Source organism: Heterodontus francisci, chromosome 30, assembly GCF_036365525.1.
Source record: "Heterodontus francisci isolate sHetFra1 chromosome 30, sHetFra1.hap1, whole genome shotgun sequence".
Lineage (NCBI taxonomy): Eukaryota > Metazoa > Chordata > Chondrichthyes > Heterodontiformes > Heterodontidae > Heterodontus > Heterodontus francisci.
In genome coordinates, this window is record NC_090400.1 from 41,616,394 (window position 1) to 41,630,329 (window position 13,936).

General features: G+C 41.5%; 1 protein-coding gene across 1 annotated transcript in view; it reads left to right on the forward strand.

Moving 5' to 3' along the window:
* The window catches only part of pipox (pipecolic acid oxidase), a 76,158-nt gene that overhangs the window by 56,425 nt on the left and 5,797 nt on the right, over positions 1-13,936 (forward strand). The window contains exons 6-7 of the mRNA XM_068010408.1: positions 4,034-4,189; positions 6,340-6,415. Coding sequence (XP_067866509.1) covers positions 4,034-4,189; positions 6,340-6,415 — 232 coding nt within the window. The remainder of the gene's footprint in view (positions 1-4,033; positions 4,190-6,339; positions 6,416-13,936) is intronic.

A 13,936-nucleotide genomic window follows, 5' to 3' on the forward strand; every position in this document is an offset into this window, starting at 1 on the left:
AAACAGAGTTAACATTTCAAGTCGATGACCTTTCGACAAAATCAGAATGTGGAAACATTTTCTTTTTATACCCTACGTGTAATAAAATGGTTTATAAAGATCGAGTGCCTTGGTACATTTCCTGCAGTAAAGGTGGTATTTCAATGCATGTTTCCTTACAGATAGTACATACAGCAAGTCTTCTCCAATGGGCCCCAAATTCTAACCTCAGAGAAAAGTCAAGTATGTAAAACAGTTTTAGATCCCACGCCAATTACATTTATTGCCTTTCTGAGCGAAACAGTCAATTTAGTGTCACAGTATGAAAAAAAATTCTGTGCTGTGGACTCACACCAGCTGTGAAATTAGTTGAGATGCCCTAACTCATTTCCATTCAGGATCCTTGCAGATGGCAGTCTGAGAACTTTCATTTTGTCAGTTTTTGGATTCGATATAAACATTAAATCCAGAAGAAGGAAACAGTGTTCAAAGCCACTGCCTTTAATTCTTTCATGTCCAGTATTTTCAATGGAAATTCAAGTACATTTGGCTGTCCACACAAACTTGTGCACATATTTTATCTAATATTCGTATTCATTTTTAATCGCGCGAGTCACTCCCATGATGTTGTATACAGGGAGTCCAGAACAAACGTAGTCTTCAGGTGACTTATGGTTAGATGGCAGGGAATAATTGAGAGCCCATTCTAAAGTAATAAATTCTGTTCTTATTTTTATATAATTCTTTAATATTATTTATAGTTAGATTGCAACACTTGTAGCAATATGGGAAGGAGAGTACAGTTGGTTGGAGCTTTGGAATTTCTTGTACAGGCTCTGGTGCTTGGAGACACAAAACTGCGACCATGGAGCACCATCCTAGTGCGTGGAAGTTGTAACTGAAGCATGACAAGTTTTGAGAGTTGCTTTCCATGATAAATGTGAACATAAAAATTTATAGTGTGAAAGGTTGACAGGAGGATCACAAAAATGTGACAACAATAAGTAAGGCTTTGTAAACAGGAAGTATGTACAGATGTGAGATTTTAGACATATTTTACATATATATTTAGTTTAGTTTAGAGATACAGCACTGAAACAGGCCCTTCGGCCCACCGAGTCTGTGCCGACCAACAACCACCCATTTATACTAATCCTACATTAATCCCATATTCCTACCACATCCCCACCTGTCCCTACCACCTACCTATACTAGGGACAATTTATAATGGCCAATTAACCTATCAACCTGCAAGTCTTTGGCATTATTTCTCCCTTCAGGAGGAGACAATGTTAAAAGGGCAAATCCATTATAAAAATATTCAGGGTTTAGAATTGAAAGCTGGATACTTTTCTCTGACAAAAATAAATTATTCTGCTCATTGGCATAGTCTCATTTTACAGGTTAAAATTGCTTGTATTGACACCATGTGTCAATATTGCTGCTCTTACGTTTATAGTTTCAGTACTGTTTAATGTAACTAATTTATTTAGTGAACTTCTAGGAAGACCTTTCACCTGAAAACAACCAATCTCAAAATTATGATTAAACTGTTGGTTATAACTTAAAACCTATTTGTTAAATCCAGGTTGTTTAATCCATGATTGTGTGTGTGGGCTTGAGTATTAGATACTATACGGTACTTGGGTGAGAAACTGAAAGGAACACTCTGTACTCACCTGACCTGGAGGGGTGGGGTTGCAAGGTCAGATAGTACATGTAGCAGCAGTAAGAAGAAGCCTCCATTAAAGCTTGTTAAATGTTTGTTAAAGTTAAATCTATGACTTCAAGTGTGATTCTTTCAGCCTGAGATGTGACATTGGTGTACTACAAAAGCACATATAGAGACGCCCAAAAATTCCCTCTCCAATCCCCTCATCTTGCAGGCCAAGTAAAAGGCACTGCGCCCGATTTCACACAAAACTCCTAGTGGCAAAATGTTTACCTCAAAAAAAATTACTTAATTGCACCCCACATTGAACCAGTCAGCTATGCACTAACATGCACCAGATTGTTTGGGTTTGGCGATTTGAAAATTGAAAAGCACCTTCTGGCCTTCCTCGGCCCATTAACAAGCTCCTGAAGGAGATTAACAGACTTGTAATGGTCAGGTAAGGAGGGATTGAAGGGCTTCCCTCTTTTCCCTCTCCTTGTGAGACCACAATAGGTGTAATTATTTCTTAAAGCAGATGTCCTGGCCAATTCAGTAAGTGTTTGATTACTTACTTGTACCTAAACTCAACTAATAAAATAATCAACAACGCGCCAACTTTCACTCACACACACATACTAGAGGTTTACACACATACAAATAGGTTACAGAGTGGGGAAAAATAGATTGGTCGACTTAGAGTTCATATAAAGGTATACAGTCTGTGAAGTTTGGTGATTTGGCTGGCTTCTAGTTGAATTTGGTGGTCCTGAGGCTTTTAGTTTGAAGAGGTAGATGACTGGTTCGGTTGGGTTCTTGGAGACAACAATGCGGATGATTTCTTCCAATGGGGTTTCTGATTGTAGCCTGAGTTTGCAAGGGATGGTCAGTCAATAAGCAGGATTTGAAAGCTATCAAGCTGGAATGGGGGAAGAGAGAGGGAACCCCACTTAGGGTCTGCTCATGTCAGAGTCCAGTTGCTTCTCCTCTGCTGCAGAGAAAAAAACAATTTAAAAACCAGAGATGGGGTGGGGCCTGTCACATGACAGTCACTCAATCATTCAAATATAGCAGTTAGCAGTATTTCTCTGCTTACTGAGAGAACAGGTAGTTCCTTTAAAATTCCTGGGTCTTGGTTCTTGCAGTGAAATGCAGACATTTCTTCTCCCGCCTCACAAGCATTGCAGTATAGGATACAGTGTTGCAACTAGGCAACCTAGTTGACCTAGGTGACCATCCTAAGCTTTTCTTTTTTAAATGTCTTATATCTTTAAAAAAAGATCTCCAGAATTACAGAAAATCATTCAACAAAACACATTGGCGTAACAGGCCGTTAATTGGAGGTGAGCAGGTTGCTGGCTCCACAGGAACCCCATCCTCAGCCTCACTTTGAAAATACCAGTGCATCCTGGAGGCATCGGGACACTGACATGCCATCCGGGGAGCGTTATTTTCAAAGCACACCCTCCACCATTCTCACCCTGACCGTCGAATGAAAATCCCAGCCCTACAGTCTCTTGTCTGTGGACTGAAGCTAGCTTTAGGCTTGAATAGATCACATTTTGCTGTGGCAATCTAAAATTGACTCGATGAGCACTTGGCCTTGATGCTGGGATTAATTGCAATAACCATCTCTATTCATGAGAAGAGATTTCAATGTTTTATGTCATTACAAAACAGTCCTCTTCCAGTGGGGAGGGCAATCTATTCCCTGTAAATATACCATTGAAAAGAAATGTCACACCCAAGCAAGAAATGACGAAAACTAAAACTTTGGTAGTTTTGTACTACCATGGTAATGAGCTGGATCTTCCACGGTGATAGTGATTGATGAATGAAAGGCTTTTATGAGATGTCTCACCTCAGTGAAAACTGACAGGTGGGTTGGCTCAATGTGCAGCTGCCAGTCAAAAAGACTGCAGTATGATATTAGTTCTACAAGAGCCCAATATGAATTGTTTCTCCCATCAGTTTTTGTGTGAATAGGGGGTAAAATAATTAGATCTTTTTTTTCCCTAACCACAATTGCACAAATGCATGTGATTTTTTGGATATATAACTGTGCTCTTGCAGTCTACTGTAAGGCGTAATCAGGACACTACAGTGGATGACACAGAGAATAAAAACACCACACTTTTATTCTGCATTGCCAGTGCTCACAGGATAAATGTCTCCTCCTTCTGCCAGTTTTAAAGGCCCAAAGGGAAATGGGTTGGAGTAGCTACAACCTAATTTATAGTACATGTGACTGCACAGCAGAAATCAATTCATAATGAGGCAAAAATTGTGACTTGGTTTGAAAGGGGAAATAAAGACATTTTTAGGTATGTGTGTGTATAGAATATGTTCTATAACAATTTGAAAAAAATTCATATAATCTTGCATGAAAAATTCCCCCTTTAGGTCTGCTATCACAGTGGCAGCGATGTTGACCCAGATGAACGTGATATCCTATTTCAACAGCCTTCCCAGGATGTAAACCTACTGAGCAACTATTTGTCTAAAGAGTTTCCTGGTTTGGACCCAAAGCCTGCTATTGTTGAATACTGCATGTATACAGTGAAGTATCATTCTCTTTCCCTTCAAATAACTAGAAAGGCTTTAAAAACTATACTGGAAATCTGTTGCCCTTTGATTTCTGAGGATCTATTTCTTTCAGTTGTAAAAGAAAGAATAATCCCTTTATAAATATTAATGTCTCTTTAGAATCACCCTCTGTAAAACCAGCTCCCGGTGTTTTCAGCTGGGTTGAAGCTTTCATCAAAGGAGTTTGAATTCTAGCTTTGAATAAAATTAGCACATGAAATGTTTGGACCTTCAAGATCTGCATGTATATCCTATCTTATTGCTCCTGCAAAAAGAACATTCTCTTCACTTTTAATATTGAATTTTCAAAATAACAATTATTTTATCTATTAGCTCAAAGCATATTTTCTATTTACAGTATTCTCTAAATATGCTAAAGAATTCTGAATATATACTGTTTAATTCTTTGGTAGCATAACTAACTACCTGGTCTGTTATTAAAAATACAATATTATATATGCTAGTCTTTTAATTCCCTTGAATATATTTCCTGCAGGACTGTAAGAAAATCTCTCGCATGTTTCATGTGATTCAGATGAAATATTATCTTATTGGGTTCTCACATCCTTTAGTCAATACAACTTAAGCATGATTACTGTTAATTGTCCTTATTATTTTCAGTTTATGGAGACTATTTCATATATTATAATAAGTAACAGATGGAAGGAGGTGAGTAAAGGGCTAGAATTTAACCTTGGGGTTCAGAAGTTATTTAAAATCGACTCACGCTTCATTGTCATGGTTTCTGACATTACTTCATTCATTTGATTAAATCAGTTACTCCTCATTATTCACAATACAATATTGTAGTTGCCACATAGCAAAATTGAATAATTTTTCCTCAAGGTAATTCAATGCCCCACTTCACTTTTACCAGCACCAACTGTCAGAAGCTATATATTATAATATACTGAAATATTGATTCAACTTCAGCAACAGGAAAAGCATTAGATAGTGCCCATGTGAATAATAATGCTGTACAGTGGCATTTGGTTACTGGTTTAATTTATAGTTGAGAGGGGGAATTGTAACCCACGTGGACTCTCAATGTTTCGAGGGTAATGTTTTGCTTCATGAGGCTATATTTTTGTGCCAAATAGACACATTTTCAAGGCAAACAGTAGTGATAATTTAGTCAGAGAAATCACTGTCTTTTCAACTGTGTTAAGGGTCCACTTTTCTTAGAAAGGGAAGTTGATATCCGTGTGCTCATTTAGTTTGGAAACTGAAATTGCTGACAATTTCTTTTCCTGAAAGTCTTTATGTTCCATATTTCTGAGTCAGCCCCTATTCACAGCTTATAAATAACCTGATTTGTGTGTATAAATGAATTCAACCATGTCACAAAACCCTCAAACAATAGAACTGTAACTTGTTGCAAAACATTTTAAAAAGTCATTTTGAAACTTATTATTTATCTGGAGGCTAAAAAATGTGCACTTTGGAATGTATGAAAGGGAGGAGGGTAGAAGAACTTTAACCAGCTTCCCAGCCCACCTCCAACCACCTGCTGGAAACTGGCCAGGTGAGCAATTAAAGTACTCTGTGCGACTTGTCCCCTCTGATCCTGCTGCCTTCCCATGGGTCCCAATATTAACCTGCTCCTTTTAGCAGGCAAGAAAGACTCGTGCCAACAGGCAACAGGGTCCTGCTTTAAATTTGCAGGTTGGGTTCCAAAGACATTATGATGGTCTGACTGCAATCTTAACTTAAGACCCACGTGGGGAAGCCATTATTTTTTCTCTGGCTGTCCTAACCTGTTGGGAAGAGGAACTGGAATCAGAAAATGCCCAGAAATATTCATGTATCATAATTTTATTTAGTTTCTTTGTGGGCCAGGAAAAACAGGAATGTTCCTCCAGACCCCACAAGGAGACTTTGGGCATCCCTCCCCTGACTGCAATGCCTGGAGGTAAAATCTGCTAGGCCTCACACCGGAGAGGGCTGAATAATTTTCCATTTGCCTCGACCATCAACTGCACTGATCCTGCTGCTCTTCATTAAAATCAGCTCCTTTAAATCGTTTTTATCAGCAAGCTTTTTAGGTAAGGTTGGTCTTACTGGAGAAATGGCACCAAAAGCCTGGCATTTCACACAATGATCCCCACTTCTTTATTCAATAGGTTACCCCGGATCAGGATTTCATTCTGGATCATCATCCAGAGCACAACAACATCATCATTGGAGCTGGATTCTCAGGTTGGTGCAGTTGCAATACTGAACTGGGTACATCTCTTCCAAAAATATGTTCTCTTTGGTAAGACTTTCACTTTACTAAATTGAAAAGATCAATGTCATCAACATTTAGGTATCCAATACCTACAAAAACTTACCTTTTTAAATGTTGATGTAAATAACATTTTAGAGGATAGATATTCTGGTTCCAGGGCACATTTTTTAAAGGGTCTTTTTGCAGATTTTGTAAAATCTATTCATGCAAAGAAAAACTCAGAGCTGTGTGAGAATCATGTCTTGCATAGGGAGCTCACCTAACTCGGTGGGATAAAACAGATGCAATGTCTTTTAAATCAGTGACTGCACACAGGAGCAAAAATGGTGTTAAACTTATAGTGGTTCAAAACATTTCAAAATAGTTATCAGCCTTTGGAAATGTAGAGCAGGGATGGTGGGGTTGAAGAGAAGGCAGCTAATGTTTACACTTCAGTGGCCACAATTTCTCATTCATTCTGGGTCATAGTGTCCCACAAAATCAAAGTAAAGGCATATGCAACACCCTCAAATAAATTCTCATATCTTAATGAGGCTCTTGTGTGAGTTGTATGTCAGCACTCGAGCTCAAATGCTTTGAGGCCAGACATTCATGGGACACAAGGATCAGTCAAAACCCTTGTTATTAGTGTTGTGCCAGTGATATTGGTGAAAAAGCACCCGGATACTGGCCTGATGGTGCTCAGGCTTTCCTGAAGTGCCAGGAACTCTTTCCTGTTGCTGCATGGAAATTATTGTGACAGGCCAGCCTGATTTCTCTCACTCCCAATGTTCCGTATGGAAGCCATGTGTTCATGCATTAAGTATGTAGTTCAGAGTGGTGATTATTTATTGAAGATAACCAGGATTTAACCAAACTAGTTCACAGTTTGTCTCCTTCTTTCCTTAATGTTACACAAACCGTCCTTTTTATCAGCAAACCAGCTTGAAGTAATTGATCACAGCCGTGTAATTTATTGGTTGTTCCTGTAGCTCAGTTCTAATTTAGTAACATCCATGTTGTTGTGACAGGCCAAATACTGAATAAGCCCCCAAGCTACAAATCCAATCTGCAGCCAATTTATAATTTAAATAAAGGTAAAAGCATTGTGAATGTAAAATCTATTTTACATTGAAGATTTCCCTTCCAGGCTATTTCCTTATGCCAATCAGAACTGCGCCAGTTGAGACCAGTACAACTACTGTATATAACAATATATTTTCCTTCTGTGCTGACCAGCAAACTGTCTAAATGATTTATAAATTGCACAGCATTGGGAAATAACAAATGACTGTTAGAGAAATTGTGACCATTGCTTTGACAAATTTTATAGGCATTTAAAGGAGCAGCTATAAATTGTATTCCAATGAGACATTAGCAGTATAATTTGGAATATGACCTGTACATGGCATTTCAACCTGTACTACTGTTGCTATCTTAACTTTCTCAACTGATTTCCAGGCATTGGTACAGAGCAGAGCAGATCTTTGTTTTGAAACTAAATTTACATTACCTTAATCTCCTGTCATCAGATATCACTGCATGATGTTTAGGACGGAGGATTTACATTTTAACTTGAGTGTAAGGTTCACGTGGACTTGGGGTATTAAATCTGGAAATTTTTTACATTGGTTCCTCTCAAACCTAAAAATCAACCATGGCAGTGGGTTTACCTTCTCAAGGGCAATTAGGGATGGGCAATAAATGCTGGGCTAGCCAATGATGCCTACATCCCGTGAACGAATAAAAAAACATTGATTTTTGGAAGGTCGGTAAAATAGGTCTGTATAATTGTAAAGCAGTTTCACCGACACTGACAAGCATGTGTAATAACCACTGTGATTGTGGTTTGTATACTGCAGCTTTGACAGTCATTACCCAGTAAGAGTATTTACGTTACTGGACTACACGGTACTCAAAGGTCATTAACCATTTCGAAGGCCTCATGCCTCCTTTCCAACAACACTTAGGAATGAATAGAAACATCATTGCTGCCACATACCAGGAAATCCATGTGCAGAGTGACATAGTGCACTTTATACATGCATGCTGGCATTGTATTTTTCTGGCACAGGTCAATCTAACCTGAGATGTGTGCATCACGTTTCAGGATTTTTGACTAGGATGAATTCTGGATTCTTTATAAAAACATTTTGCTATTCAGTTAAACTCAGAAGGGGTTAAATCCATAGACCACACAAATTGTGAGAATACAATTTGATTTAGTTGACATGTCTGTCCAGGATGGTGTTTCTTGAATACATTAGTTTGAGACCTTGATGTTTGTTAACATACTTCAAAGAGGAAGTTGGGTGTAATATTAGAATGGCCTTTCCTCACAGAGTACAGCAGGGGTAGGAAATGGGGCAATGGTCAGGAGTGCAAAACAGAAGTAAAAACCAGCAATTCCCTGGTGCTGTCACCTGTGCCCCAAGGGTGCCTGGAAATCATCTTCCACCGTATTGAGTAGGGCAAAATTCAGGTATCCCTGGCTGCTGCCTTAAACAGCCAAAAGACCCTTTATATATGTTAATTAGGGGCTAATGCCTGTTTCAGGATTTCTCCCAGAAATTCGTTATAACTGATCAGAGCATGCTCTGTTCACTTTTGGCTTCTTTAGTGCCTAACCAGTGGGCCTTAAAGGGACAGCTGGAGACTGCTACCTAAAAGGTAACTATCTTCTTGTTGTGGAACCGTGGGGCACAGGAGTGCTTCTCCCTGTTCCTGTGCACTTGCTGTAACCCCCACCCATGCTCCCAGACATACCTGAGGTCGTTCGTGGTGAGGAAACTGGCCCAAATTAGCCCTCATTAAGCCGGCGAGCTGCCTCTGCACACCCAACATGGTCAGCAGATCACCACAAATATACTAAAGAAGGCCAAAGCCCAATTTCTATCAAGACTTGGCATATGCCTGCAGCGCACTGTAGACACTGCACCCAAAAAGAGGCCAAAACAAATTTCTGTATGAGTGATCCATGTTTTGTGGTGTGAGAGGAGTGGTGGATGTTTTAGAAGTGACCTTGAAACTTGGTGTGAGTGACCACCAGTTAACATTTGCACAGTCTTACCTAGTAATTTTCTTTTTCCTTCTTAATTGCACTTGGGGAGTGGTGCCAGCATTTGGTGGGGGTCTCTTAAGTCAGGGGGAGAAACGAGATGGGGGCTGGAGAATGGAGGCTCAGGGGAGAAATAGAGACTCAGGAAGGGGAGTGCAAGAAGAGATGGAGTCAAAACAAAGATCCTTTTAGTGCAGCCCTACAATGCTCGGAGCAAGAAATAATTTACATGTACTTCTAGCATATGAGAAATGGGGAGACATTCATTATTCACTGATAGTCCAGTAACTCAAAGGTACTTTCTCAGAAGTGATAGTCACCAGTATAATATCCCCTTACAATACATTGTGTATCTTTTATTTCCAGATACTGAACTGCAGATAAAAGCTTGAAATAGTAAAATACTGATAATGCAATGTTACATAGAGCCAAGTGCATCCCTTTAGCCCCTCAAGCCTGATTCAATTAGATCATGGCTGATCTGCACCTCAACTCAATTTACCCATAGCTGCTGGATGCCCACCTCCAGGCAGTAAAACAGCTGCCTGTCGCATCGGTAAACTGGAGGCTGACTGCAAAACCTTAATCTTAAAGAGTCTAATTGGCTGCCCACCTCATGGGGATGGGTAGCCCTGTTAGCCCCAAAGTCACTTTGGCCAAAATGGACAGCACCCGGAACAGGGCGGGAAACCAGCACGTCGGCCGGTGCCAGTATTTTTGGGCACTGTCCACCTCCATTCCAGACCTTGCTGGGGCCCGAAATTCAGGCCATAATCTTAAAATCAGGGCCAAGCCCTTCAGAAGAGAAATTAGGAAACACTTCTTCAAACTGAGGGTGGTAGAAGTGTGAAAAAACTCTCCCACAAAAAGCAGTAGACGCTAGCTCAATTAATAATTTTAAACCTGAGACCAATAGATCTTTGCTAGCTAAGGGTATTTAAGGATATGGAGCCATGGCAGGTGGATGGAGTTATAATACAGATCAGCCATGATCTCATTGAATGATGGAACAGGTTCATGGGGACTCCTATCCCTATGTCCATAACAAAACTTTATCTCCTCAATCTTCTATACTCAAGGGAATACAAGTCAAGTTTATGCAACCTGTCCTCAGAATTAAACCTTCTAAGCCCCAGTATCACTCTAGTAAATCTGCACTGCACCCACCCAAGGCCAATATGTCCTTCCTGAGGTGTGGTGGCCAAAACTGTATTCCAGATGGAGTCTGAGTGCTTCCCTCCAACTGAAGTATAACTTCCATCCCTTTGTATTCCAGTCCCTTGAGATAAAGGTCAATATTCCATATCCTTTTTGATTGTTTACATACCTTGAGGTCTTCTATCCTCCATTACCCTCCTCTTTACATTGCATTGACTCAACCGCATTCAGTGCAAAATTAAGTTATAAATATTAGTTTTATTAAAGAGCATTTTGAATTGTTATATTATTGTAAGACCCTAACAAGTTGCATTGGTCTTTGCTATTGATGCTATATTAGTAGCTTTGGCAAGATATCACTGTGTTGAATTATATACTTGCTCTTGTTGTATTTTTGTCCAGTTTAACAGATTTTCTACTTTATCTCAAAACATGTAATATTTGTAAATACGGCAAATCCATCATGGTGTTTCTCACAGCAAGTTAGAGATTTTATAATAGTAAGGGTGTTATGGCAAGTAACATTATCAGGGGTACCGATTTATCAGCATTGGGGATAGCCCAAGGTCTGGTGTTAATACAGTGGGGTCTCAGACTAGCATTACTTGGAAAGGATCCCAAGATCTGGGAAAACCAGGAAAGGGCTTTCTTGTTTCTTGGGACATTATAATAAAGGAATAGAAATATTCCAACAGGTCCCGGGATTTGTAATCACTGGGAAAGAAATCCTGTGGGAGGGTGGAAGAGAGTCACAGATCAGGAAGCACATAAAATATGATCTTGGGATTTGTAAGGACTGAGCAGAGAGTCATGGGATCTGGTAGCGGGTAGGTTGGAAGAGCCCTGTGGAATCCAACTGGATTGGAGGGTTTTTTTGGGAGCTTTGGAAAGGCAAAGGCTGGCAGAATTTGGGGCTGCTGGAATCTAGAAGGGCCACGTCTAGCATCCTTGTGAAAGAGGAGGTATGAGGAGAACCTTAGCCCCATTTCAGATCATCAAGCTCCAATTCCCATCACAAATTCACTGATCACCCTTTTTGCAACATCAGACACCTAACTTTCACTTCATTCCTCATCTTTATTCGCTGTTTTATATCTTCTACCTTCAAGCAATTAGTACATGGTTACTGTGGGTAAGCACAGTGGAAACAAACTGAAATAAAATAACTTCAGTTTTATCCCCTTATGCCACCCCCCCCACCCTTCAGTGAATTTCGCGCTCGGCATGACGTTGAGCTCTTCTTCCATCGCCTACGCTCCGGGCTCACTTCTTTGACCAGGAGTCCTCCCCCCGACCAGCGGACCCATTCACCCGCCTCCAGCATTCTCCCTCTACCTGGACCCCTCCCTTTGGCCTCTTACCTGCTCTTAATCTTTTTATTGAAAACTATCGGTGAGACATCGGTCATCTCAATTTCTCTGCCCCTCTCACTCACTCTAACCTGCGCCCCTCTGAACTTGCCGCACTCTGTTCTCAAAGGTCTAAACCCGACATTGTCATCAAACCTGCAGACAAGGGTGGTGCTGTTGTTGTCTGGCGTACCAACCTCTACCTTGCAGAGGCTCAGTGTCAACTCTCAGACACTTCTTCCTACCTCCCCGGACCATGACCCCACCACCGAACATCAAGCTACTGTCCACAGAACTGTCACTGATCTCATCTCCTCTGAAGATCTTCCGTCTACAGCTTCCAACCTCATAGTCCCGCAACCCCGGACAGCCCGCTTCTACCTTTTCCCAAAATCCACAAACAGGACTGTCCCAGCAGACCCATTGTTTCAGCCTGTTCCTGCCCCAAAGAACTTATTTCTTCCTATCTTGACTCTATCTTTTCTCCCCTGTTCCAGTCTCTTCCCACCTACATCCGTGACTCTTCTGACGCCCTACGTCATTTTGACAATTTCCAGTTTCCTTGCCCTAACCGCCTCCTCTTCACTATGGACGTCCAATCTCTTTACACCTTTGTCCCCCACCAGGACGGTTTGAGGGCTCTCCGCTTCTTCCTTGAACAGAGGCCCAACCAGTCCCCATCCACCACCACCCTCCTCCGCCTGGCTGAACCTGTTCTCACATTGAACAACTGCTCCTTCAACTCCACTCACTTCCTCCAAGTAAAAGGTGTTGCTATGGGTACTCGCATGGGTCCTAGTTATGCCTGTCTTTTTGTGGGATATGTCGAACATTCCTTGTTCCAGTCCTACTCAGGCCCCCTCCCCTAACTCTTTTTTCGGTATGTTGATGAATGTATCGGTGCCGTTTCCTGCTCCCGCCTGGAACTAGAAAACTTTATTAACTTTGCTTCTAATTTTCACCTTTCTTTCACCTTCACATGGTCCATCTCTGACACTTCCCTTCCCTTCCTCGACTTCTCTGTCTCCATCTCTGGGGATAGGCTGTCTACGAATATTCATTATAAGCCCACTAACTCCCACAGCTACCTCAACAACACTTCTTCACACCCTGCCTCCTGTAAGGACGCCATTCCATTCTCCCAGTTTCTCTGTCTCCGACGCATCTGCTCTGATGATTCTACCTTCCACGACAGTGCTTCTGATATGTCTTCCTTTTTCCTCAACTGAGGATTCCCCCACTGTGGTTGACAGGGCCCTCAACCGTGTCCAGCCCATTTCCTACACCTCTACCCTCACCCCTTCCCCTCCCTCCCAGAACCGCGACAGGGTTCCCCTTGTCCTCACTTTCCACCTCGGCAGCCTCCACATCCAAAGGATCATCTTCCACCACTTCCGCCACATCCAGTGTGATGCCACTACCAAACACATCTTCCCCTCCCTTCCCCTGTCAGCATTCCAAAGGGATCATTCTCTCCGCGACACCCTGGTCCACTCCTCCATTACCCCCACCACCTCGTCCCCTTCCCACGGTGCCTTCCCCTGCAATCGCAGGAGGTGTAATACCTGCCCATTTACCTCCTCTCTCCTCACTATCCAAGGCCCCAAACACTCCTTTCAGGTGAAGCAGCGATTTACTTGTACTTCTTTCAATTTAGTATACTGTATTCGCTGCTCACAATGTGGTCTCCTCTACATTGGGGAGACCAAACGCAGATTGGGTGACCGCTTTGCGGAACACTTCTGCTCAGTCCATAAGCATGACCCCAAGCTTCCAGTTGCTGGCCATTTCAACACACCCCCCTGCTCTCATGCTCACATCTCTGTCCTGGGATTGATGCAGTGTTCCAGTGAACATCAAGGCAAGCTCGAGGAACAGCATCTCATTTACCTATTAGGCACACTACAGCCTGCTGGACTGAACATTGAGTTCAATAATTTCAGAGC